Source organism: Triturus cristatus, chromosome 4_1 (genome assembly GCF_964204655.1).
Source record: "Triturus cristatus chromosome 4_1, aTriCri1.1, whole genome shotgun sequence".
NCBI classification, from domain to species: domain Eukaryota; kingdom Metazoa; phylum Chordata; class Amphibia; order Caudata; family Salamandridae; genus Triturus; species Triturus cristatus.
The window spans coordinates 1102046471-1102072435 of NC_140585.1; the positions used below are offsets into that span (position 1 = coordinate 1102046471).

Sequence of the window (25965 nt, forward strand, 5' to 3'; positions counted from 1 at the left end):
AATTGAAGTGTGTGCTCCTTGCGCTGTTGTATGCTCAGGTCCCCTTAACACACACTCCTGAAGTGCACACATTTTTTAACAAGCCCCTCCTCTCCACCCCGGGCATGTGTGAATGTGTTTCTATTTTTTTTTATCCTTTTTGCCGTAAAATACCAACGTAGATGTTTCGTGTTGATTCTGCTGCACAAGGGGAGGGAGGACCAGGCAGGTAGAAGGCATGTTTTAGACTGTCCTTGGAAATCGAACACGTTGCTTTAATTTCAGACATTAGTAAAACTCCAACAAGCGGCTATTTGATTTGTTTGAAGGTCGAGTTTAGCCTCCACACTTGTATCAAAAGCATTTGACATTGGCATTTCAAATACATTAGGGCAGTGTTTCTTAACCTTTTGACTTCTGTGGACCTTCACTTAATCATCACTGGAAGCTACAACCCCCCACTAAATCAATATTGGAATCCAGGGACCCCCACTAAGTAATTACTGCAAGTTGGGGACCCCAATCTAAGAATTTTTGATAATTTCGACAGCAAAACAATACATGGAAAATACAATTGCAAAGCATTCATCAAACATATATACAAATGACAAAATATGTTATTATTTTATAATTTTATAATTCCCAAACAAATATTTATATATTTAATGGGAAGGTCAAGCGTTTCTACATTTAATTGAGGCCTCTCATCTTCATTACCTTTTACCTAGTTGATGTACTTGCACTGCTCCCATGAAGCAATCTGCAGATTCTATCTTAATTTTTACCCTCCAAATTCCAACTCCTTCACATTTGCAGAAAGTACTACAATTTTCAGTTCTATATTTTTTGCTTCTTTATTTATGCACACTTTTTAATTTTTTATTTTCTTTCAGTTTAAACAGCTTTATTTGAAAAATAACAAAATATACAAAAGACCAGCAATACAGAATTAAGTAAATCAAAATAGAAGTATAACAAAAGAATTGGCTAATATTATTGAGAAAATGAAAGCTATTTTACATTTTTATAGGGAATAAGGAGGGAAGATGGGGCGGGGGAAGAGAAGGGGAGGTGGGAAGGAAACATTTCTTACACATTGGTACAATAGAAAAATGCATATTATTACAGAGGAATGTGAGTGAATTCTTAATTAATTAATGCATACAATAAGCCAACAAGGGTAAAAAAGTGAGGAACAGAGAAAGAAAGCATTCAAGGAGGTTTAAAGTTTTCAGAATTTAAACGAGATTTATCAGTTAAAACTTGCTGATCTAAATAAGTAGGGGGTAACCAAAAAAGATCTCTATTAACTATTGGCTTACAGGAGGAGGCAAAAGCAATTACAAGTCGATGAAAATGACAGAGACTATTCCACCAGTGTTTTATAGAGAGTTTTGTGAGAGTTCTCCAGTTGAGAGAGATATGTTGCAAAGCTAAAGCAAGCATAAGGTCGAAGAGACCATGGCTATGGGAGGGTAGGTCTAAGGAACTTAGGAATCAGAAAGACTTCCAGAGAGAAGAAGAGGAATGGAGTAAGAAATGTAAATATTAAATAGGCAAGAAAGATAGGACCAGACTCCCCCCCCCCCCCCCCCCCCCAAGAGTTAGAAACCGAAGGGCAAAGGAAGAGAAGATGTACAAGATTAGCATTAGAAGAACCACAGGTCCAACAATTAGTCAGTAGAGTGGGAAAAACTAGCTATAGAAGCAGGGGTGAGGTACAGCTTATGGTAGAGGAAAAACATAGATTGGGTAAGAGAAGCAAAGCGAGAAATTTTTAGAGAACGGAACCAGAGTATATCCCAGAAGATGATAGTCCAGTCACATTCCAGGTCTGATTCCCAAGAGAGTTCCAATTTGGATTTTGAAAGTTCTGGATTAGGGGCTGAGAAGTATGTATAGCTGAGAGAGGCTTTGAGTACAGAAAGAAGTATCTTAAGAAGAGAGTTTTGGGCAACAGGAAGAGGTGAAGGGGGAAGAGAGTAGTAAGTATCGAGGATAACCGCTATGAGAGTAGTGAATTTTTGTAAAAAGGATCGGGGACAATAGAATAAGGCTTGAAATTGGGGAAAGGAACATGGAGATAATCCATCAAAAAAATGTTTGACCCAAATTATGCCCTTTAACCTCCAAGCTTTCCAAAAGATGGTTCTGTTATTAATGAGAATAAGGGAATTATGCCAAATTGGAGATTCTAAAAAGGATTCTCTAGAAATGGGATTAGGTTGCACCAAAGGTTTCAAAAGGCAACAAGTGTGCTTAAATAAGGGAAGAGAGGTATAAGGGGTTTTGGCAGAGAAAGCCATAACTTCCTTTAAAGAGAAGGGCAATAATAAGGTTTGTTCAATGGATAGCCAAAGGGGAGTGAAGGGGGAAGGTTCGGAAAGTAGCCATTTCGAGGCCTGACGAAGGGAAAATGACTTTTGATAGAGATGAAAGTCAGGAAAGTTCACACCTTCATTAGACTTTGTCTTGCGAAGAGAAGATAAGGAGATCCTGGTTTTCTTATTCTTCCAAAGAAATTTAGAGAGGCAAGAGTCAATACAATTAAAATAAAAGGTAGAAATATGAATGGGATTCCAAGAGGAAAATAGTTTGTCGTTTCGGAATAAGGCTGCAGACATATTTAATTTAATTTAATAGAAGAAGCGATGGAGTTGGAAAACCACATACCTAAATATTTGATTTTTGAACTATTCCAGGCAAAGCCAGTGGAAGAAAAGGAATGGGGAAGACAACATTTTGTGAAGGGGGAGAATTCCTGTTTTAACTGAATTGATTTTATAACCAGAAACAAGGGAAAAGGAAGCAAATTCATGTAATGAAGGGGGAATAGAAGTTTCGGGCGCAAAAAAAGAGTAGAATATCATCCGCATGAGCGGTAAGTTTTAAATGATGATCACTATAAGAAAACCCAGAAATGGAGTCATTATTGCGAATAGAGGTAGGAAGGGTTCGAGAGCTAAAATAAAGGGGAAAAAGGGCAGCCTTGGCGAACTCCACGTTGAAGAGGAAAATAAGATGAAACTCAGCCATTAACTAATACCGAGGCTCTGGGGGCAGAGTATAATAAAAAGATAAGTGAGATCAATTTGGGACCAAAACCGTGCCACTTCAACAAAGCTAATAAGAAGGACCTATCAACTCTGTCAAAAGCTTTTTCAGCATCAACAGAAATGGCCGCTAAAGATGTGGAAAGGGAGGGGATTTTGTTTAAAACATTAGGAAAAAGGCGAGAATTATCTGAAGTAAGCGTACCCTTGACAAAACCGCATTGCTCCTTACCAATCAAGTGAGGCATAAGAGGGTCTAGGCGTAAAGCAAGCGTTTCAGCAAATAGTTTATAATCAACATTGACCAGAGAGATCGGGCGATATTTTTACAATACATGGGGTCTTGACCTTCTTTATGTATGAGGCAAATTGTGGCTTCCTGAAAAGTACCTTCTGTCCTACCGGCTAGAAACAATGAATGGAAAAGATTTAAGAGATAAGGAAGTAGTAAATTAGAAAAATGTAAATAAAATTCAACGGGAAAACCATCCGGGCCGGGAGTCTTCCCTTTTGTTAAGGTATTTAAGGCAGAAGATAATTCATTATGGGATAAATCTGTTTCAAGATCAGAAAGAATAAAATGAGAATTGGAAGGAGTTGGAAGTTCATTGAGATATACTTGGATAAGAGAAGAGGAAGGAGGAGATTCTGGGGTATAAAGATCCTTATAAAAAGTTTACATTCATTGAGAATGTCTTGATCTTTGTGTAAGAGAGAGCCATTTGGGGAATAAATAGAATCAATTAGATTACGGTTTTTACGTGTTTTGAGATAATTCGCCAAGAGCTTACCTGCTTTATTACGACCACCGTAGTAGCGAGCGCTACCACGGAGGAGTATTGAGGACGCATTATCAGCAGTAGTTTTATTAAATGTTAATTTAGCACGTATTGATTCTGGTGAGACCGAGTCCATCAAAGAAGTATAGAATTTATGTTCTAAGAACTTAATATGTGCCAAGGCAGCTTTTCGTTGTTGAAGGAAACATTTCTTTTTTTTTTTTAGACAAATTCTATAATGAAGCCTCTCGCAGTAGCTTTAAAGGAATCCCATAGGATATGAGGGGGGAATTGGGGTCTCTGTTAAGTTAAAAAAATTCATAAGCAAAAGTGCGAAAAGAAGAAGAGAAAAGAGGGTCCAGAAGAAGAGAATTATTAAAACGTCAGTGGGAGGACCTGGGATGTGGAGGGAGCAAACCAAGATCTGTTACAATTGGGGCATGATCAGAGATGACTATAGGCTCAATAGAGGAGGATAGTAGATTTTGAGATAAAGATTGAGAGAGAAAGATATAATCTAGGCAGGATAGGGAGGCGTGAGGAGAAGAGAAGAAAGAAAAGTCAAGAGTATCGGGGTGGGAAAGTCTCCAAGAGTCTAACAAGGTGTGTTTGAGAAATAGTGTTGAGAAAATGTTTGAGTCTTGTGAGAAACAAAGCGAACTTGACATTGTCGATCAAGAAGTGGGTCTACAACTTGATTGCAATCGCCTCCTTGTATAAAGAGATCATTCCTAAATTGAATACATTTCTGCGTAATCAGAGGCCAAAAGGAACAATCAGGATGTGTAGGACTGTAAATATTAAACCATCTACCTTCTGTGTCAATTTCTTGCGATATAACTTTACAATTCAATTTCTTGTGGCATAAAATTATAACACCATTATACTTATTGGTAGAAGGGGAGAATAAAGCTGAACCCACCCAGCCTTTTTTAAATTTTAACGCCTCAATTTCTGTAAGGTGGGTCTCTTGTAAGAGAACCAAATCAGGGTTATGAGAGGCACGATGGGATAGTATTCTCTGTCTTTTAATTGTGTTAATAAAACCTTTCACATTCCAGGAGATAACTCTGAATGTAAAACCATTAAAGATACATAAAGGACAAAATATGCAGTAGTAAAAGAGTGAAACTAGAAATAGATGGGAAAAAGGGAAACAAAACAGGGGAAGGAGAGAGGGAAGTCATTTGAAGAAAAATGGGACAAGAAGAGACAGTACATATCCAAAAAGGACGACTGAAGAAACATACCTGAGGGGGACAAAGACAAGAGAACACTGGGGAATGACGATGCACGAAAATATGAAACGCCCGAACCCGGGAAGTTCAGACCACACCAGAACAAGAAGGAATACGGAGACGGAGACGGACCAAACAAGTTAAAAATAACAGAAACCTGTAGGGATATAAGAAGGAAATAAGACAAGCATCATATACACAAGAAAAATTACACGTAAAAAGACAAATATGAACTGCACAATTGAACCATACATCAACAATAATGAAAAAAGTAAAGAAAAAACAGTAGGTGCACAACTAATCAACCGTGAGAAGGACTAGCAAAGTCTACGCAGTTGAATCATACTATAACAGTATTGAAAAATGGAAAGAAATGCAAATAGGTGTGCATCTGGTCAACCATTAGAAGGACCAGCAGTGTCCATGTTGCTTGTAGTGTGAGAATGAATACATTTCTTAAGTTCCGCAGGATCGTCAAAGGACAGAGTCCGGTTTTGGAAAGCCACCTTAAAAAATACAGGGATGAAAGAGGCCATAACGAGCTCCAAGAGAGCGAAGAGGTGCTCGGAGGTTAAGAAACTCTTTCCTTCTGGCTGCCGTAACATTGGAGACATCTTAAGTTAGGAAGACCCTCTAACCAAGCCAAGAAATTTGTCTTTTAACTCTAGCTGCAGAAAGGACTGAGAGCATGTCAGTAAATTGCAAGAAGAGAATGATGACTCCCCTAGGCCTGACCGAAGATGTAGAAAGCAGAGGACGAATACCAAGTCTGTGAGCTCTCTGAATGTTGAGGGACGTTGAAGGAGGCATGTCTAATAGTTTCGGCAAAAAGGAAGAAAAAGGAAACCGGGTTGTCACCTTCTAAAGCTTCAGGCAGACCATAAATACGTAAATTATTCCTCCTGTTTCGGTTTTCCGAATCTTCAGTATGTTGTTGAAGCCTGTGAAGCTCCTTTTCTTGAGAAGAAAGCCTTTGAGAGTCACCTTGGACAACCGAAAGTTGCAGCTCCTTTGTAGATACTCTACTCTCCATTGAAGACCACTTGTCCTCCAGGAGTTGCATTTTGCTGTTTGTTTCCTCCACAAACAGACGTAAGGCACGGATTTCCTCCCAACAGTTGTGCCAAGGAGATGGGAGGTGACGTCTTGTCGGGAGAGGGAGGATCCTTCTTCAATCGTTTAGAAGCCAAAGTTGGTGGAGAAGACTTATGAGGTGTAGAGTGCGACAAGGGAGTGCGAGTAGAAGCAACTCCAGCCATTTCTCCAGCAGGGGATGAAGTTGCTACTGACAAGGTGGCGTTGTCGTCGTTGAGGTGTGGCCTTTAGGTACAAATACAAATTGTGGCTTGAGTAGTTTACCCATAAAAAGGAGCCAAACTAGTAGAACAATGTGGATTACATGAGGAAAGAGCCAAAGGTAGAAGAGATGGCAACCGTGGTGGCAAGACTTCCTCAAGAGAAGTAAGATATGATATCCAGTGAAAATGACCTAAATTTCATGAATAGGGCAGCCAGCAGTAGACTCATGATTGAGAAAAAGTTACATGACATGAAATAGCAACATCCAAATAGGAGAGGAGAGTCTTGGAAGGCTAATTATGCATAAGAAGGCACCTGGTAGGGGCGCTAGAGGGCGCCAGACCGACATGGCCGCACTTCGGTGAGGCTCTCGTCAGCCGGGCACATCAAATATCCGTACAACCCATCCTGTACCCTGAAAACTAGAAGCTACTGAGCTCGAGTGGCTCTCAGAGGTGGACGCACATCTGTGGCGAGTTTGGTTCGAGTTGGTGCGGAGACGGGGAAGATATCCGCCCTGGCAGGTCCTGCGGGAGGAGCTGTAAGCTGCAGACGCACGGAAGACGTCGTGCGCATGCACGCGACCCCGGCCCCGGTGCTCAAGCGTGGTCGCTAGGCCGCGAGACGCGGCGCTGGCTGGCACGGGCCTGGTGGAGGAGCTTCACATCACCGGACTGCCTGCGGTAGTGCCGGGGGGCCTGGAATACCGGCGAGACAGCGGAGGCGGCGAGCTGCAGATGTGCTGAAACTTGCGGCTGAACCCTGCATAGCAGCCCCGTCCCTGAGGACCAGTGAGGTAGGCCTTGGCGCGCTGCGCAGCCCCGGCGATCCCCTGAATACGCGGGGGACGGCAATGCCTCGCAACCTGCAACCTACCTACGAACGGGGTGGGGCTACCTCCATCGCTGCTGTTCTGCACCCGCCACACGTGAGATTTGACAGCCGAGGGGCACCTGCTGGAGGAGGGTCTCGCGGCCGCTTGCCGGCCTACCTGTGACCGCTACAGGCCCGGGGAGAGGGGCACTGCTGTCCTGCTGCGGGGTGTCACCGGAGGGGGTGGGCACGCTCCCCCTGGATATTCACCCTCCATCCATCGCACTGGGAGGCAAGGAACGCGCAAAACTGACGGGAGGGGACCCGCCCGAGGGACTGCGTGGGCTACTCACCGCAGGACTGCTACTTACCGGATGGTGTATACACAGTCAAGACTGCCACCGCTAATCCACTCTTGACCCTCAGGATCGATACTGCACCCAGTACTCTGTTGGAGGTGTCTCCCCCCCCCGCCCTGCTGCTCCCCGACGTGGACGGGTCCATCAGTGCCGCGGGGGACGTAGAGGGGTGGCGTCGAGATGCGAATTGGACCGGCGGAATTGACGCACAACTTACCATACGCCTGTCTCTGACTATACTGGAGGGAGGGCTCCGCTCTGGTGCTCCGGAGTGGAGAGCTGAGGTGCCAGGTCAACCATAATCATGGGGAAGACGGATAATAAACAATCCAAGCTTCCTTTTGAGTCCCAAAAGAAAAAAGCCCGCACCCCACCGTCGGGGGAGGGTGACTCGGAGGTGGGAGATGCTGAGGAGGTGGATTGGAAGGCGCTCCTTTTAAACATGCAAACAAGTCTTACTTCCATTGACTCAAAGATTGATAATATGTCCAGGCGACTGGACTCTGTGGTGCACCGTCTTGACCAACAAGAGGAGCGAGTTAAGGAGACGGAGCAGCGGATCTCGGGGCTTGAGGATGGGGCGGCGGCCAATGCCAGCACTGTATCGCAGATGGATCGGTTACTGAAGGTGATTGCCGACAAGAATGAGGACTTGGAGGCGCGATCGCGACGAAATAACGTGCGCCTTATTGGTCTGGCAGAATCCACCGCAGTGGGAAAAATGGAACTCTTCGTAGAAAAACTGCTTTCTGACCTCTTTGGCGCGGAGGCCTTTTCCCCACACTTAGTGGTGGAGCGGGCTCACCGCTCTCTGGGCCCTCGCCCCATTCCTGGAGCACCTCCGAGACCAATCATTATCCGCTTCCTGAATTATAGAGACCGTGATACTGTGCTTCGCCTGGCACGAGAGAAGCAGCCTGTTCAGTATTTATTTTTTTATTTTAGCGATTTCTAAAGCGCCTGGTGACCCAAGGGCATCCCCGCGCTATGTAACTTGAAATCCTAGTGAGGGGGAGAGAGGGGGGAAGGCGACCGAAGGGTGTTATTTAGGAAACAGATGGGTCTTTAGTTTTTTGCGAAAAGCAAGGTAGTTGGATTCTAGTCTAAGGGCGCGAGGGAGTGCGTTCCAGCCCTTAGCCGCTTGAACGGAGAATTGTCGACCTCCTGTGCGGGTTCTTTTGAATCTGGGGGTGCTGACTAAATTCTCATTTTGAGATCGTAGGGATCTGGTTGCTGTATAAGGTGTGATCATTTTACTAAGGATCGCTGGACCAGATCCGTTGTAAAGCTTGTGTGTAGTACACATTGCTTTAAAGTGCACCCTTTGGCGCACGGGGAGCCAGTGCAGGGCTTTGAGCGCTGGCTTGGCGGACATTCTAGAGGGAGTGTTAGTAATCATGCGTGCTGCCGCGTTCTGTGTCCGCTGGAGTTTCGTGATAGTAGACTCGGGGGCTCCCAAGTAGACCAGGTTGCTGTAGTCCAGGCGGGACAGCACTAGTCCCTGGATAAGGAGCTTCCTGGACATAGGTGGGAGTAAGGGCAGGATTTTACGGGTCGTGCGCATAAGCCCGAAGCATGTGCCCGAGGTTTTGGTTGCTTGGGTTTTCATCGTGAGCTGTGGCTCAAGCCACACCCCGAGTGTCTTGATTTCGCGTTTTGGGGGGGGAATTTCTCCGAACACATCGGGCCATAGTGTAGGAGGGATAGTTGTCCATTGCTTGCCAAGTAGCATTACTTCTGTCTTTGTCCCATTCAATTTTAGTGATGAGTCATTCATCCAGTTGTGGATACCTATGAGGCAGTTAGTCAAATTTTCAGGATGGTCGATCTACTGGGACAAGGAGACGACTAGTTGGGTGTCGTCAGCGTAACTCACCATTTTTATATTAAATGGTGTTACCACGTCCTCGAGGGGGGCCATATAGACATTAAAAAGCGTCGGGCTCAGGGAAGAGCCCTGGGGGACGCCGCTGGTGAGTGGGAGGGTGGATGAGTGATGGTTATCGTCCCACACTTGAAAAGTGCGTCCTGTAAGAAAGGATTCGATCCATTTGATTGCTGTCCCGGTAAGTCCTGCATTCGCCAGTCTATGCAGAAGGACACGGTGGTTGACCGTGTCAAAGGCTGCACTTAGATCCAGGAGGATCACTGCCACTGATCCTCCTGAATCCAGTAAGCCCCTTGCCTCTTCAATGACTGCGAGGAGTGCGGTGTCCGTTCCATGGCCCGGGCGGAATCCGGTTTGGGATTGTCGGAGCAGGTTATTAGTTTCAAGGAACTGGGATAGTTGGAAATTTACCAGTTTCTCAGTGACTTTGCTAATGCCAGGGAGTAGGGATATTGGTCTGTAGTTGGACAGGTCCGATGGATCTAGCTGAGGTTTTTTTAAGAGTGCTTTGACCACAGCACTCTTCCAGCTGTCGGGAACAGTTCCGTGGGCGAACGAGCAATTGATGAGATCCGTGATGATAGGTACAATTACTGAGGCTACGGTCTTGAGGAACCTGATAGGGGCTGGGTCCAAGGGTGATCCACTTTTCATTTTTGTTAGGGTTCGCTCAACCTCTAGGGGGATGACAGGTCGGAATGTCTGTAGCGTGGGGCGACAGATGCTTTCAGTCGGTTCGAGGGGAGTACGGCTTTCCGTGAGGCTGGGGGAGCTGGGGAGTGGGAGGGAGGCCAGGATGCGGGTGATTTTATCGTTGAAGAAGTTCGCTAGCTCATTACTTCTGTCAACTTTGGGGGTGTTGGAGGGGGAGGTGGTGGGGACCTTGATCAGTTCTTTGACGATTAAAAAGGATTCTCGGGCTGAATTAGATGCTTCTTGTATTCGCGTATCATAGTATGAAGCTTTAGCTGATTTAATGGCCTCTTTATAGAGTTTGACCGAATACTGGTAGGCTTCTTTGTTGGTATGTTGCCAATTTTTTCTCCAGAGTCGTTCGGCTTTTTTGCAGTTTTTACGAAGTATTCTTAGATCTGCGGAATACCATGGTGCTGAGCCATGTTTGCCGTTTTTGTCTTCCCTGTTTCTGAGTGGGAGTACTAGGTCTAGGGAGGCGGTAATCCAGTCCCTGAATCTTCTGTCTGCCGTAGTTGGATCTCCAGCGTGAGCAGGGATGTTTTTTTCAAGGATCTTAGCCCATTCATCCGTGGGGAGTCTGGACCAGGTCCTGTCCTTACTGAAGGTGGGGGGTATTCGGTATGAAAATACCACGCTCTCTTTTTTCCCTGACTTCACACAGGCTGTACAGGAGGCACGACGCAAATTTGGGGCAGTTAAGAAACGCTTAATTCAAAGTGATATCCGTTATTCCATGCTCTACCCGGCGCGCCTGCGGGTGGTCCTCCATGGCAAGACACACATATTCCAGAACCCATCTCAGGTCTCTTCCTCAAAGACCATAAACGTTCTCACGAATCTACACGAACATCTCCTGGGAGGGATGGCTCCCGCTCCCCCACCTCAGCTCTGGACTGACTAGAGGGGTAGGGCTGATCTTCTTGTTTATTATTACACTGTCACTGCATAGAAATGCTTGGCTTCTACCGCACAGTGAGCCTCACTGTTTGTCATTTCCTTTGCATGGGGCCCCGCCGTCGAGTTGATGGTCTGTGGAGTAATAGGCCCGTTTGTCTCCAGGGTACAATTGTTGCTGTTTAACTTGATCTTGCTCTGGCACACCCTTCCCCCTCCCGCACCGCCTGCTGATACTGACCCAAGCGGGCGGCGGGTGAAAAAATCGGGGGAGCTGGGTTGGCGGGTCTGGATCCCTAGTGTCTCCCAATTGGGTATTCCCCAACAGGATTATGGTTTGGAATGTTGAGTTGATGTGGGATGGGGCGGATGCTCGGCATGATTGGGATGTCGTTGTGGGTGGGGGGGGGATATTCACGGGATTATTGATATTTTGTTTGAACACAGCATGGATCACGTCACAATGCATAGGGCGGACTCGCCTCTTGAATCCTCCGCTATGCAATGGCTCTGGAGTGGGCGGGAGTTTGCACACACCAGGATATTTCGATTATCTAGCTATAGATATGAGCCGGGAAGTGCAGCAAGATAGCGGGAGGGGGGGGGTCTTCTATCCGTCATTACCTGGAATGTTAGGGGCCTGGGGGACCGGAGGAAGAGGAGACAGATATTGGGGGCATTGGACAGACTGAACGTAAATATAGCATTCTTGCAGGAAACCCATATGGATCCCCACCGCAACGCTGGGCGGCACATTCGGTCTTCGCAGCATATTCGTCTTATGCGAGAGGTACCGCTATTTTGATAAAACGGAATGTTCCCTATGCTCCACTGGGAGACGCGGTGGACCGAGAGGGACGGTATTGCGTCACCTGGGGAAGGATGGGTGCCGACACCATCACCTTCGCATGCTCCTATGGCCCTAATTGTGATGACCCGAGTAGCTTCATTGCCCTCTGGAACAAGATCAGGGAGGTGGGATCAACACATCTCATATGGGGGGGGACTTCAATGCGGTCCTTGATCTGGCCTTGGACAGGTCCAACCCTTCTACACACCATTACACCAACACCCATAGATACCTGCGAGACATTTGTGACAATCAGGAGTTGGTAGATGCATGGCGGCACTTACACCCTACTAGTATGGAGGGCACGCATTGGAACTCAGCTCATGCCACCTGGGCTAGACTAGACTACATATTGGTGTCTCAGGGGCTGGCCCCCTCCATGGCTGCGGCACAACATGTGGGTCGCACGTTTTCTGATCACTCCCCGGTGTTGACCAGGTTCCGTTTACCGGACATGCTGGGGAGACCCCCATCCTGGCGCCTCCAACCCAACATACTACTTGATGAGCTATTCCGCTCTGAACTCCGTCAGGATATTGAAGAATTTCTATCGCATAACAAGGGATCGGTAGAGCGGGTAGCCACACTGTGGGAGGCATTGAAGGTCACGGTACGGGGCATTTGCCTATCTAAAGGCTCAGGTGTATTGCGGGTCTTGCGCAATACCTTACATACATTGGAAAACACACTTCGAACACTAGAAACCTAGCCGGACTATCACACTGATTCCGCCGCCCAGGCGCGGTATCGAGAGGTGTTATCTGAGTATACTACCACCGCTGATAGGGAGGTAAAATTTCGAGGTAAACATTCCAGGGCTAGAGCTTATGGGGAGGGAGAGCGTCCCGGGAGCTTCCTGGCGGGAGTGATTCGCCCCCGACGTGGCTCAAATTTCGTGTTGGAGTTGGAGGGAGACGGAGGGGAGCCATTACGAGATACGCGGTCGATCTTAGACGCTTTTGTAGACCACTATTCCACACTCTACTCTACTACCAGAGCGGGGGACCTAGATATGGGGGACTACCTGAGGGACCTCACTTTGGGGTGGCTTCCGGACAGACATAGAGAATTTCTGGCAGAACCCATAAGTCTAGATGAAATAAGGGATGCGATCAACCAGATGGCACCTGGGAAGGCTCCTGGACTGGACGGGCTGCCCATGGACTTTTATAAGGCCTACGCTGATGTCCTGGTACCGGTGCTTCGAGAGGTGTATCTTGAGGCACACGAGTCCGGAATGCTTCCCCCGTCCATGCAGGAAGCTCTCATCATTTCTCTACTAAAACCCGGTAAGCCGCCCGAATGTTGTGATTCCTACCGCCCCCTATCCCTAATCAACTGTGATGCGAAAATACTGACCAAGGTATTGGCCAATCGCTTGCAGCTACTGATGGGAGGGCTGGTGCTGTTGGATCAGGCGGGCTTCATCCCTGGCAGGGCTACCTCATACAACCTCCGCACGCTTTTCTCCATATTGCAAAATGTTGACCCTGACTTGCCGATGGTGGCGGTGTTCTTAGACGCCACTAAGGCCTTTGATTCTTTAGAATGGGACTACCTCCTATGCATACTACGTAACATGGGGATGCCAATAGGCTTCACACAGTGGATAGGTATACTTTACCGTCAACCAGTTGCTCGCGTTGGGGTAAATGGTCGGATATCTGACGCCTTTGCCGTATCCAGAGGCACGCGTCAGGGGTGCCCCTTATCTCCATTACTGTTCGCCATAGCGATGGAGCCGCTAGCGGCCAGACTCAGACAGCACCACCGGGACAGGGCTTTACGTTGTCTACAGCGAGAGGTCCTTGTGTCCCTTTACGCGGATGATATAACGCTATACATACGTGATCCCAGTACTAACCTCAACCCCATTCTGCGAGAATTCATTCGCTTTGCCGGCATGTCGGGTATCCATATTAACTGGGGAAAATCCACTATCTTTCCGCTCACGAAAGCGGCCCAACCATTCCTCCTCGATTATCCACTGCGGTGGTGCACAGAGGAGGTCCGCTATCTCGGCATATATCTCACTAGAGACCGGGACGAACTGATGCGGCTGAATTATGGACGTGCCCTTGACCACATCCAAAATTGCGTGGCCAGATGGATCACATTGCCACTCTCCTTTGCAGGGCGCGCATCCCTCATTAAGATGGTGATCCTGCCTAAACTTCTGTACCTCTTCTTAAATATCCCATACTACCCGGGTAAGACCTTTTTTAAAATGTTGCGATCTGAGCTTATCCGACTGGTATGGGGAGGAAAGCAGCCCCGACTGCGCTGGGGTGTTTTGACTCGCCCGTTCGCACAGGGCGGCTTTGATCTACCGGAGTTTGAACTGTACTATGACAGTGCCCAGGCACACTATGTACACTATTGGATTCGCCCCACGCCCTTTCTGCCTCAGGTGGCGGTGGAGCATTGGCTGGCGGACCCGATCCCGCTGGAAGGTGCTTTATTTAGTGCGCCCGTAACTCCTATTGCGGAAGCTACAACAGTCTCTAGTACAGTCATGGCGTGGCGTCGTATCTCCGAAAAAACTAACACGACCCTACCATACTCTCCGCTGCTCCCTTTGGCGTACCATCCCACGATACCTCTTCTGCAGGAACAAATATTTAAAAACTTTATGAACAAATTCAACATCAAGACATGGGGAGACCTATATCATGATGGTCGTTTTAGGTCGCAGACGCACATGTTTGCTGACCTTACACCCACTCCCATGGATACATTTCTATATATAAGACTTCGTAGTGGGATTCGAGCGCTGACCGGGGAGTATCCGGCCGAGCCGCCCACACTAGACCCTCTACATCAGCTGCTTAAAGCTGCTACTCCTGCACATGCGGTCTCGCACCTATACCACTTAATACACGCCATACCGGAGCTGGAACATTGCAGGGCGCGCCATGGCTGGGGGGGAGAGCTGGGTGAACCCATTACAGACGACATCTGGGAATTCTGCTGTGCGCAAACCGAACAAATCTCTTCCAGCAGCAGATTCAGGGTCATTCACTATAAGTTTCTGCATAGACTCTATTGTACACCAGCTCGTATGCATAGGATCGGTCTTCGGGAGGACGACCTTTGCTGGCGATGCCATGCACCCGCAGCGGATTTCTTGCATGTAGCGTGGAGTTGCCGGGAGGTTGCCGACTATTGGGGTCAGGTATATTTGGGCATCTCGGAGATGATAAATGTACCATTGTCACCATCTCCAGTGCAGGCGCTACTGGGCTACACAAAAACCATTAGAAAGCCTGTACGCAGATTCGCCACCATCGCTTTTCTTATGGCCAAGAGACTGATAGCTTGCAGGTGGGGAAGGGGCAGAGCCCCGAAATTCAAAGACTGGATTAGTAGTATGGTGCAGTGTCAGGAAACGCTGCTCCAATACGCGGAGCTCTGGCCCACAGCGGCTCGTCCACTGGACATATGGAGCCCTCTCACGACATACCTGCTATCACACCCCATATCATAACACATCATTTATGGCTATATTAGATAGATCCTATGGCTCCGAACCCACTGGAACCACCCTGCTTGGGCGGTTGCGCATGGAGACGGGATCGGGTCGGTGCCGAAGCGCCACTGCATACATTTACAGACAACTCACACTTCGGCGGCTGAGGGATACGGCTTCCAAGCTTCGGGGCAGCATGTCAAGGGAAGGCAGGAGGGAGGGGATGGAGCGGATCCTTCCCTTGTGCTCCTATGACATTGGTTGATGATGGGATGAGATTGGATATGTTACACCACTGGGACACATGATGAGGGGAGGTTCCACCAGCTGTTGTGTTCCTGTGTACACTGTATACATGAGATATGTCACAATCATTGCCTGGCAATTCCAAAATAGAATACCAGGACGGGAGACCCTTTTGTTTGCTTTGTCATCCTACTTTTTGTTAACACTGCAACGCGGCCGGCCCCTAGCGGGTTGTGGACGAACCGCTGTGTACACCATTACCTTTCTCTATACCGTCACGCTGCCGGCCATGTGTGGTTGTAGGCATAAGCTGTGTATTGTGACTACATGCTGAATAAAGTTTGTTAAAAAAAAAAAAAAAAGAAGGCACCTGGTAACTGGAAGAAAATTCGGATCGCCTCTGAATTAAAAATTCCATGCGCCAGGAGAAAAGACTCAGTCAGAGTGATGACAGAGGAGGCAGGATATAGATGTAGCCATGCAGAAGCATCATAGAAAGTCTTCCAAAGTGCGGAGATGTGGGAAGCAGCCGCATAAAAGCTTCACCGCACGCATTGTATACAAGCAGCTGATGAGGCAGTGCCGACAAAATGGCGGGCGCTCTGAGGCGAGCAAAACGGCTCGACAATTGAAGAGAAGTGGGACCCGCTTCAAAGTTACAGGCAGCTCACCATTTTCCCGAGGTGTTCCGCCGTCCGGGAAGCTGTCGTCCGATGACAAGAGATGCGAATACATGCATCAGCAGCACGAAGTCCGTCCTGGTGCAGCGGAGCCTCACATTCAGGCGGCCATCTTAGACGGTGCTGAAACCGCGCCCCACTTTTTTACTTTTTTAATATTATTTAATTGTTTATGCAGTCTTGGACTCAGTGATTAGCCTTAGCGGACCCCCAGGGGTCCGCGGACCACGGGTTAAGAACCACTGCAATAGGGAATTACCTGGAAGATCTTCAAAGATTGTTATAATAGGAATTTGAAGCAATAATTCTTCAAAGTGTTTGGAAACTGTGATTGTGACTGTAAACGCTATAAAGGTTCTAGTGCTCTTGTCATTCGTATGCGTCTGATAGCAAAGTAAGCCGAGTCTGTGCCTATTTGGGCTGATTGTAGTTGTGGTGTGCTGACAGATTTTTTTAAATTGTGCACATATTTCTCACATGCAAAATAAGCTCCTGCAATAAATATTCATTCATATGCTGAAACGAGACACTGACAGTGCAAGTACTGGTTACCTCCCAGCCGCCCGATACACTTCACAAGTACTACCAACAGTCTCCTTTTTATAAAGCCCATCCCACAAACGGTACTCCGACTACTCCAGCACCGCCGAGCAACTACTGCCGGCCACCCTTCCATTTATAATTCTGCAACTTAACATTTCATCATACACCCACTGCCCTAGTAACTCATACTTTCTGGCTTGCAGACAAATGCTAGCAAACTGCATTGGTTGCCAACGAAAAGCCACCAAGTGTTGTCCATCGCACGGCCAGCACGCCCCGGCCTGCCCACAATCATAGCCAACAAGTAGTGGTCATTTGCAATGCAATAGGTCTCTCATTTGTTAAAGTTAGAGCTGTTGGGGTTAAAAATGACAATTGTTTTTACTTTTATAATTACTCAACTGCAAAAAAAGTACAAAAATTGTCATTTTCAACAACAACCGCTTTAACTTTAACAAACGTGAGACCTATTGCATTGCAAATACTTGTTTGAGTTAAGAGAGTCATGTCAATATTTCACCCATTTCTCTAGCCGGCGATTTGTAATCGCTATCAGGCTCGAGGATGCAGGTGTTGGCCCTGTTACTAAACTTTCCTTGTCCTGGAATTAAGGCAGTAGTTTTCCTGTCCATTTCACGATTTTGCCTGTACTCGCCCCCACTCGATAGTCTTTCTAACTTGTTGTATTTCTTTGCTAGAGAGCCAAACCCCACGGAACATTGCAGTTTCAAAGGTGATCAGTTTGCTGGTAATTAACTTATTATCTAGTCCTCTATGTTGCAGATACTCCCGTTGTTGTTGTCGGAAGTTGTAATCACTCATTCTCGTCTCTACTCTGACACTCAAGTGGTTGCTCTCATAAAGAAAAGGATGAAACATGTTACTTGGTAATGGCAATAAAACATTAGTATTGCATACACGTCCAGCAGCACAACTCAACAAGAAGGGATTCCACATTAATAACCTGTGGAAACCTATATATGTTTAGCATTATCCGACTCCGCAGGTGTAGAGTGGTAGGGCCACGGGTTTCTTTCTGGGAGTATCATGCTCTTGAGCTAGAAATGCTACTGAACTGTAGACAGTTTAATAAAATAATAGAACAAATCCATCTGGTTCAATAACACTATTGTGGTAATAGTTGTACATAAATTTTCTTCAATGGAACATTCTGTCTGCATCTAAATAAACCATACAATGGCAAAGTCAGATATATAGGTTTAAAATATTAAAATGCTAATAAATTGCACTACTGTTTTGTTTTGACAGTTCCTTCCATTTTCAAAGCCAGAGAAGACTGTATTTGGCGACCCCTGGGTCTGTAGAACGGAAAATGTAAACAGTTTTGACAGACAAGCAGCTGTTGTACAGTTTGGAGAGCTGGATCAACAGTCTAACTGCTGGTGAGCATGCATTTTACATAACAGTTTACTGTGCTGGGAATGGAGAGGCACACTATAGAATGGAGCAGTTGAAGCCTCAAGGCAGGTTGGAAAATATAGTGGTGTATACCATTATTTACAGGAATGCACATTCATGCCCCCAGTCAACAGCCACAAGCAGTCAACAGAGAATGTTTTAAGAAGGGCAGACAAGTTATTTGTAGGAAGAACTTTATTTATGAGTTCTCAGGAACAACCCCTAGACACATCCTCTCTCTGCAACTGCCAGCTCTCCTCTCCAGGTCAACCCATAACAAAGCATCCCGGTCACCATGGAAGGAATGCTGAGCTAGTTGCCAAGATACCATGTTCAGATGTAACACATCTCCCTTCCTTAACAAACACAACAATTATATACAGGTTACAGCACTAAAGAAAACATAATACAAAATGAGAAGAAACAGAAATTATAACAAAGTGATTTAGCAAAATGAGAAGAAACAGAAATTATAACATAAGTGATTTAGCAACACTTTGCAATATGTAATGCATAAGGTATATCAATAGGTCACATAGTCACTATTCCATTTTGGAACCATCCTGACACGTTTGTCATTGTTCACATCATTACATCATTCATATAAATGATTATCACCTTCTTTTTCCAACCAGGCATTAACTTCCAATTTGTTGCACAAGGTCACATTGCGGATGTTCCACACCTTGCCATCACTTAGCCAAACGCTGTTACCACTAACTTTGGTTATGTGTTTTGGTACAGACCATTTAGACAGACCTCTTTTTTGCACTCCCACACTGTACGTTCTTAACCAATCTCCAACTGTAAAAATTTGAGTGTTCCTTTTAAACCTTGCAATGTGCCTGTGCACATACTTGCCCTGATGTTTCTTTACTCTAGTCACTAAACTCTTATTGCATACAGGTCGTGAGAAATCCTTAAACATCCACCCAGGAGCAACCTTTGTGCCTGGTTGTCTACCTTTAAGGAGTTTGAATGGGAACTCATTAGTGACTGAGTGGTGTGTGGTTCGGAAGCTCCATAACATATCCTTCACTGCTTCTTTACAATCTTCACCACTCTGCTCAGATAATTGTACGCATTCTTTCAGTACTCTGTTGAATCTCTCCACGAGACCATTTTCCGTGGGATTGTTAACTGCTGTGGTGTGATGAGTAATTCCCATCTTGATAAGGTATATCTTAAATTTATTAGATATAAATTGTGGACCATTGTCCGTGATTAATTTATCTGGACATCTCTCTCTGCGAAAGATTTGGTCACAAAATTCAATGACATTACATGCTTTAATGTCACCCGTAAATGCCACTTCTGGCCATTTGGAGTAAAAGTCAATTAACACCAATGCATACTTGTTTAGTATACCTTTGGCCAAAAATGGACCACAAATGTCCATGGCAACCATTTACTCATGGTCTGGGAAAATTAGTTGGAGAGATAGGTGACTCCTTTGTCCTGTGTGTTTTGTCACTGCACATGCATTCCATGCATTCATGTACATGCTCCTCTATGTTTTTGTCCATCCCTGGCCACCAAAAGGTTTCTCTAGCTTTCCTCTTCATTCCGGACATACCACTATGACCCTCATGTAATAACTTCAGTAGTCTTTTCTGCAAACTTTCCATAACCACCAACCTACCACTTCTGCGTAGCACACCATCCACGACTGAGAGTTCTGTCCATACTGTCCAAAACTCCCCCAATTTTTTTTTAGAATGAAATTACAGCAAGATGGATTTGACAATTCAACATTCAGCTCCTTGAAAATGGTAATGTTGGTAACAGCATCCTTCCACTCGTCACAAGTTATAGCTCCTTCACATGACTCAACAACACTTGCTACCACACAATCATCATTGGAGTCTATATCATTATCATCGCATTCCAATGGTAAACGTGATAAACAGTCAGCATTGACATTGCGAATGCCAGGAATATTTTGTTGAGAGAAATCATATTCTTGAAGCCTGTATAGCCATTTGGCAATCCTGGGAGTTGGTTTGCAGCTCCTTTTGTGGTGAACAACTCTGAGCGGTTTATGGTCTGATCTGATTTCAAAACGTGTGCCCCATATGTAATTCTTTAATTAATTCACTCCCCACCAGCACGCAAGTGCTTCTTTTTCAATGACCGAGTAAGTAGCCTCTGCACCCTTTAAGGTGCGGGATGCGAATGCTACTACTCGTTCATGTCCTAAGTGCCTTTGCATCAGCACTGCTCCCAGACCATAAGCACTGGTGTCCACTACAATTATGCTCTGATGCAAAGGATTAAATGGTTTCAAGGAAACAGCCTTAACAATTTGTTCTTTGATGGAAGTAAAATCCCTTTGACAATCATCCGTCCAGTCAAATTTGACCCCTTTTTTCATTAATATTCTGAGCCTGTGAACTTTGTCAGCAAAATGCTGAACATATTTGGAATAAAATTCCACAAGTCTCAGAAAAGAGCGTAATTGTTCTTTGTTCTGAGGTGACGGAGCATCTGTAATAGCATCCAGTAATTTTTTTTTCGTTTTAACTCCATCCCTGGATAAAGTGTGCCCTAAATAATCAATTTGCTTAACACCAAATTTACACTCCTTGACTCCTACTGTTAATCCTGCATTTTGTAACTTCTCCAATGTTTTAGTTAATATTGAGTCATGTTCAATACAATTGGACCCCCACACCAATATATCGTCTTGGAACACCAGCACATTAGATAATCCCACTAATATTCTACTCATTACTCTTTGGAAAACCGCCGAGGTGGATGCCAGGCCGAATGGCATTCTGATGAACTGGAAGGCTCCTTCCGGTGTGATGAAGGAAGTAAGGTGTCTAGAGGAGGAATGCAATTTGATCTGATGGTATGCATTACACAGGTCGATCAATGAAAAGTATTTGGCATTATTTACAGAAGATACCATTTCATTGATGTGGGATAATGGGTATCTGTCGACTAGAATATTACGGTTGAGGTCTCTCAAGTCAATACACATGCGTAAGTTGCCGTCCGGTTTTTGTGCCAAAACCACCGGACTAAGCCATTCAGACGACTCAATGGGTTCAATAACCTGAGCTTTGCATAACCTTTGTAATTCTGATTTCAGCTTTTCTCTAAGCGTGAAAGGTACACTCCTTGCTTTATGCACACACGGGATGTTATTGTGCTTAAGTACAATACGGTGTTCTCATTTTTCTAAGCAACCTAATTTTTCTTCAAATAATTTAGGGAATTTTGTGCTCCATTTAATTGTCTCATTATCTTCAGTGGCCAATACTTGTTGTGGATGGTTAGGGTCTAAGGTAATACCCAGCATTTTTTGTTCACACCATCCAGGCAATGCTCTTCCTTTTTCCACTACATATACCTTGCTGGTAGCTACTTTTCCTTTGTGGGACAAAGAGCATTTAAAAAAACCTAACAATGGAAGTTTAACACCACAGTACCCTACTGGTTCAACATCAGGCAGACTCAGCTGGTGACTACCTACCTTCTCCCATGTGCTCTTATCTATACTACTATAAGAGGAGCAAGAATCAGCCCACACAGTTATTTTTGTACCATTAATGCCTAGGTCACACTTGGGTGGGTTGTAACCCTCAGACACATCATTAATAATATTGTCACAAATAAGCATGACTTCAACCTCCCCATCATTGTCAGAAATATCACCTTCAGAATTCTCTCTAATAGCATTCACAGGGCGTTTCCATTTTGGGGTGGATAATGATCCAGCCTTACACATACGTGCTAAATGACCAATCTTTTTACATTTATAACATTTCTCCTTACCTGCAAAACATGTATTTGAATCAGCAGTGTGTCTAGTACTGCCACACCCGTAACAAACTATGTTGTTTTGGAGTATTGTAGTTTTGGTATTACTTTCTTTCTTTTTGGGAGGAATTTTCTCTAAGGCACACACTTTAGTAGTTCTAGTCTTTTCTGAGTTTAGTTCTTTGACATACTTTGAAGTGTTCTCAATTCTTCTTGCCACTTGAATGGTTTTCTGTAAGGAAGGGTCTTTCATTTCTAGTAATCTTTCTTGAATTTTAGTATGGTTAGTTCTATTTATGAATTGGTCCCTTATAATCTCCTCATGTAGATCTCTAAATTTACACGTGGAGGCAAGGGTTCTCAAAACCGAAATGTATTGCCCGACAGTTTACCCAGGTTATTGGGATCGCGAGAAAAACGTATGTCTTTCTACTACTATACTAACTTTTTTACCGTAATTTTCTTCAAGTGCTTTAATTACCTCAACATATTCATTACTATAAATGACCTCATCATACTGTAGACATACATCATCATCTTCTTTTTTACTCCCCTCTTCACCCTCTTCCTTATTCTCAGTTTTGCTGGAATTTTCTTTAATAACTATCTGTTTTTTTATCAGTACCAATAGGTAGTGTTTTTAATACCTTCCTGCCTTCTATCCCTAATTTATGTTTAAGCAATGCTACCTTCCGGGAAGCTACAAAATCCTCTCCACCAATGGCTTCTAAATAAGTTTCGAACGACTCTATCCAATCTTCCCACGGTAAAGTGGGTTCTCCGGGATTCTGTAAAAATTTAGGTTGGGCAGTGATGGAGGACATATCCTTATTGTAGATTTTCCAAGACTATACTATGGACATACAAAGGTGAAATGAGGAGCAGTGATAATAAATTAATGATATATATATATATAGTCACACGACTTAAGGTACCTAACGAAAACAGGTTAATGAAAGAAATAACTAACAAAATTAAATTTGTCACTGTAGTCCTGGTCACAGGGAACTGTAGCACTCTTGTATCACTCCACAATTGTCGATAATATATATGTCCGCTTATCGACCTGTTCCCAATTGCTGTTCAAATTGCTAAAGGTCGATTTCACTTTAAATCCTGAATAGTCGATTTACATTTCCGATCGCGTTGTGAACAGCTTGCAGTCACGTTGTCATGGCAACCTCACGCAGTTCTTTGTAGGCTGTCAATCGCGTTGCACGTCACAACGCAGTGCAGTTCCCACACTGCACTGCGCGCTTGTGACGTGCAGCAGTCTCGGGAATTTCCTCTTGGAGCACTGTGATGGCGTACAATCCCACGATGAATCAGAGGGAACAGCACGAGCAACAGCCGGTAAGCCAGCGCTTGAAAAATAACAAAGTTAGTGCGTGCGCTTCCAGTATAGAGCTCCCGTTGTTGTTATCAGTACATGCATATAATTCCCCGTACTCAGCTGATCTCGGCCAGGCAGCAAATAGCGGTACAATCAGTAATCACAACACGAACCTCCACTTCCGCCTACAATAATTTCTTCCTTCTTTATGTGTATTAGTACAGTCCCCTTGCCTCAACGGTCAACTCGAAGAGATTCGCAAACAGCTGCACAGCTCAACGATCAAAAGACTTGGCGTGTATTTTAAATGAGAAGTTCCGTTTCACGCACACCCGCTTTTCCACACTACTGAAGTTTCACCGCTTGTGAACTTCTCATCCTCTAAGCATACGCAGATTCCTTTCTTCAACGTGCACACTAGCGCTTAGTCACTCTTAAACAACACAAGGTTTACGTAACTAGTGTCTCAGTTTAGTCCATCCTGCAATACCGGTTGAACATACGAGGTTCAGCAACCCGGTCTACAACTCACAATGCATGTGACAAAGACATCGCTAATTTTCAATATCTCTTACCCGAGATTTTTCAACATGAGGTAGCGCTGCTAGGATTTCCAGTCCCCTCTGTTGGTATTCTTGTTAGTAGGATGTCCTTGAGAACATGTAGCAGGAAAAACGTGTTGTCCAATAATTCAATTAATTGCATACTTGTCTAGGGGTTGATAACTCACAGGATTTATTCAGTTTGCCTTGAAAAGAAACCGATCCGATCCTCGTTGCCATTTTTAAGAAGGGCAGACAAGTTATTTGTAGGAAGAACTTTATTTATGTGTTCTCAGGAACAACCTCTAGACACGTCCTCTCTCTGCAACTGCCAACTCTCCTCTCCAGGTCAACCCATAACAAAGTATCCTGGTCACCATGGAAGGAATGCTGAGCCAGTTGCCAAGATACCATGTTCAGATGTAACAGAACGCACTCGGTAGCACGTAATGTGCAGGCTCAAAGTAAGTGCGGACAAATCTATTTTGAATATGGACAAAAGCCTTATACATAGAATATGGGTCTTTGCTTTATAGTACAGAAAATGGTGAAGCAAAAGACTATTTTGCAACTGGAAAATTCATAACTTTAGGACAACCTTTCAATGGGAATTGGTCTCCTGAACATGCAAAATGGCATGCAGCAATAACATGGCAGAACTCCTGCCATGTTATTGCCATATCCCTGAGTATTTGTGCCAATACACTCTCTGATTCATCCTGATACATATCTCTTTGATTATACTTACAATATGACTCGCAAGGTGTGAGTGTTTGTCTTATACTACCTGTCATAGCCTGGCAACATCTCATTCCAAAATCTTTACGATAGCGAAATGTTTAATTTCTCATATGTCTTATGCAGCTGGCCACACATCTCCTCGGGAATCTGGCACTTGCTTTTGGAAGCAAACATCACACTCTACCCTATCTCAGACTGTAGTCTGTTCAAATTCCCGAATGGTGCACTAAATACCTCCCATACTTTAGACCTCTTTAATGATTCGTACTGAATGCTTCACACCTTGCCTTAAGCAGAGGAATCATTGGACACCCACTCTCGGCAAGAAGGCCCTGATTGTTTGAATTATGAGCAAATAATGTGTTGTGTGTAACCATTGCCCCCAAATCAGAATAAATACTCCCCCCATCCAGACAGCAGTACTTTGTCTGTACTTTGTAATGAAACACTGCTCTAGCCCATGGCTGTATTTATCTGGGACAGAACTATGCTTATTGCTGTTTCCCCCGACAAGGCCAGGCCCAGATATAGGGAGGAGGAAGATTGCTGTTCTATTCATGGTGCCATTCAGAGTTCCCCAGGAATCCTGATGGGACTAGTAAAAGAAGTTGCAGTCCATATTGATATTCCTTGGTCTGCTGTAACTCAGCAAATTTGAAGTATTTCACCCAAAAACGTCTGGTGAAATACTAATTAAAACATAGGAGTTACTACGAAAAAAGAGTTCACTTTATCCTATAATTTTGGAGAATTTTTGTCCGCCTTATCGCCATTGTTACTGATGCCACTTTATTGGTAACTCTGGGAGGGACAGTGGAAACACCTCTTTCGTGTTAATGAATATTAGTGTCACTGTGCCGTATGCCTGGAGTTTAGAGATTCTTGGATGCTTGAAGTGATAGTGCTGTTTTTTTATTACCTGAGTCTGAATGTCTGTGGAAGCAGCTACTTCATTTTTTCTCATTTAATAATTAGAAATTGAAAACAAAATAGGCCACACATTTGCTCAAATCCATTTTTAGGTCTCGCTGAGCCCAGCGCATGCGCTGGCTCGGAGAGACATTTTGTATGTGAGTTTTTTAAGTGCTGCTGGCTGGCCTGGCGCTTGCGTGCACGTGAGCGTGCACGCGCGCAGCCGCCATGCGCTAGGCCAGCCAGCAGCACTCATGAACGCCTTTCTGCGTCATCTCTATCACTTTTGCTTTCACAGCGATCGTGATCGCGATGACTTTCGTGGCCAATGCTTGTGTTTTTAGTTTTTTTCTTTTAGCGCGCGCACACTCCCGGGCTGCTAATGTAGGGCCGCGCGGCGTTACTTTTACTGCCGCGCAGCCAAGGCTTGTTCAATATTTTACGGGTATTTAATAGTGCAAAAC

At 45.0% G+C, this 25965-nt stretch overlaps 1 protein-coding gene across 2 annotated transcripts in view; it reads left to right on the top strand.

Moving 5' to 3' along the window:
* Positions 1–25965, top strand: part of REDIC1 (regulator of DNA class I crossover intermediates 1) — a 960655-nt gene that overhangs the window by 595194 nt on the left and 339496 nt on the right. For both annotated transcript variants that reach the window (XM_085654103.1, XM_085654104.1), the window contains one exon: positions 18056–18189. In XM_085654103.1, the coding sequence (XP_085510229.1) occupies positions 18056–18189 (134 nt within the window). The remainder of the gene's footprint in view (positions 1–18055; positions 18190–25965) is intronic.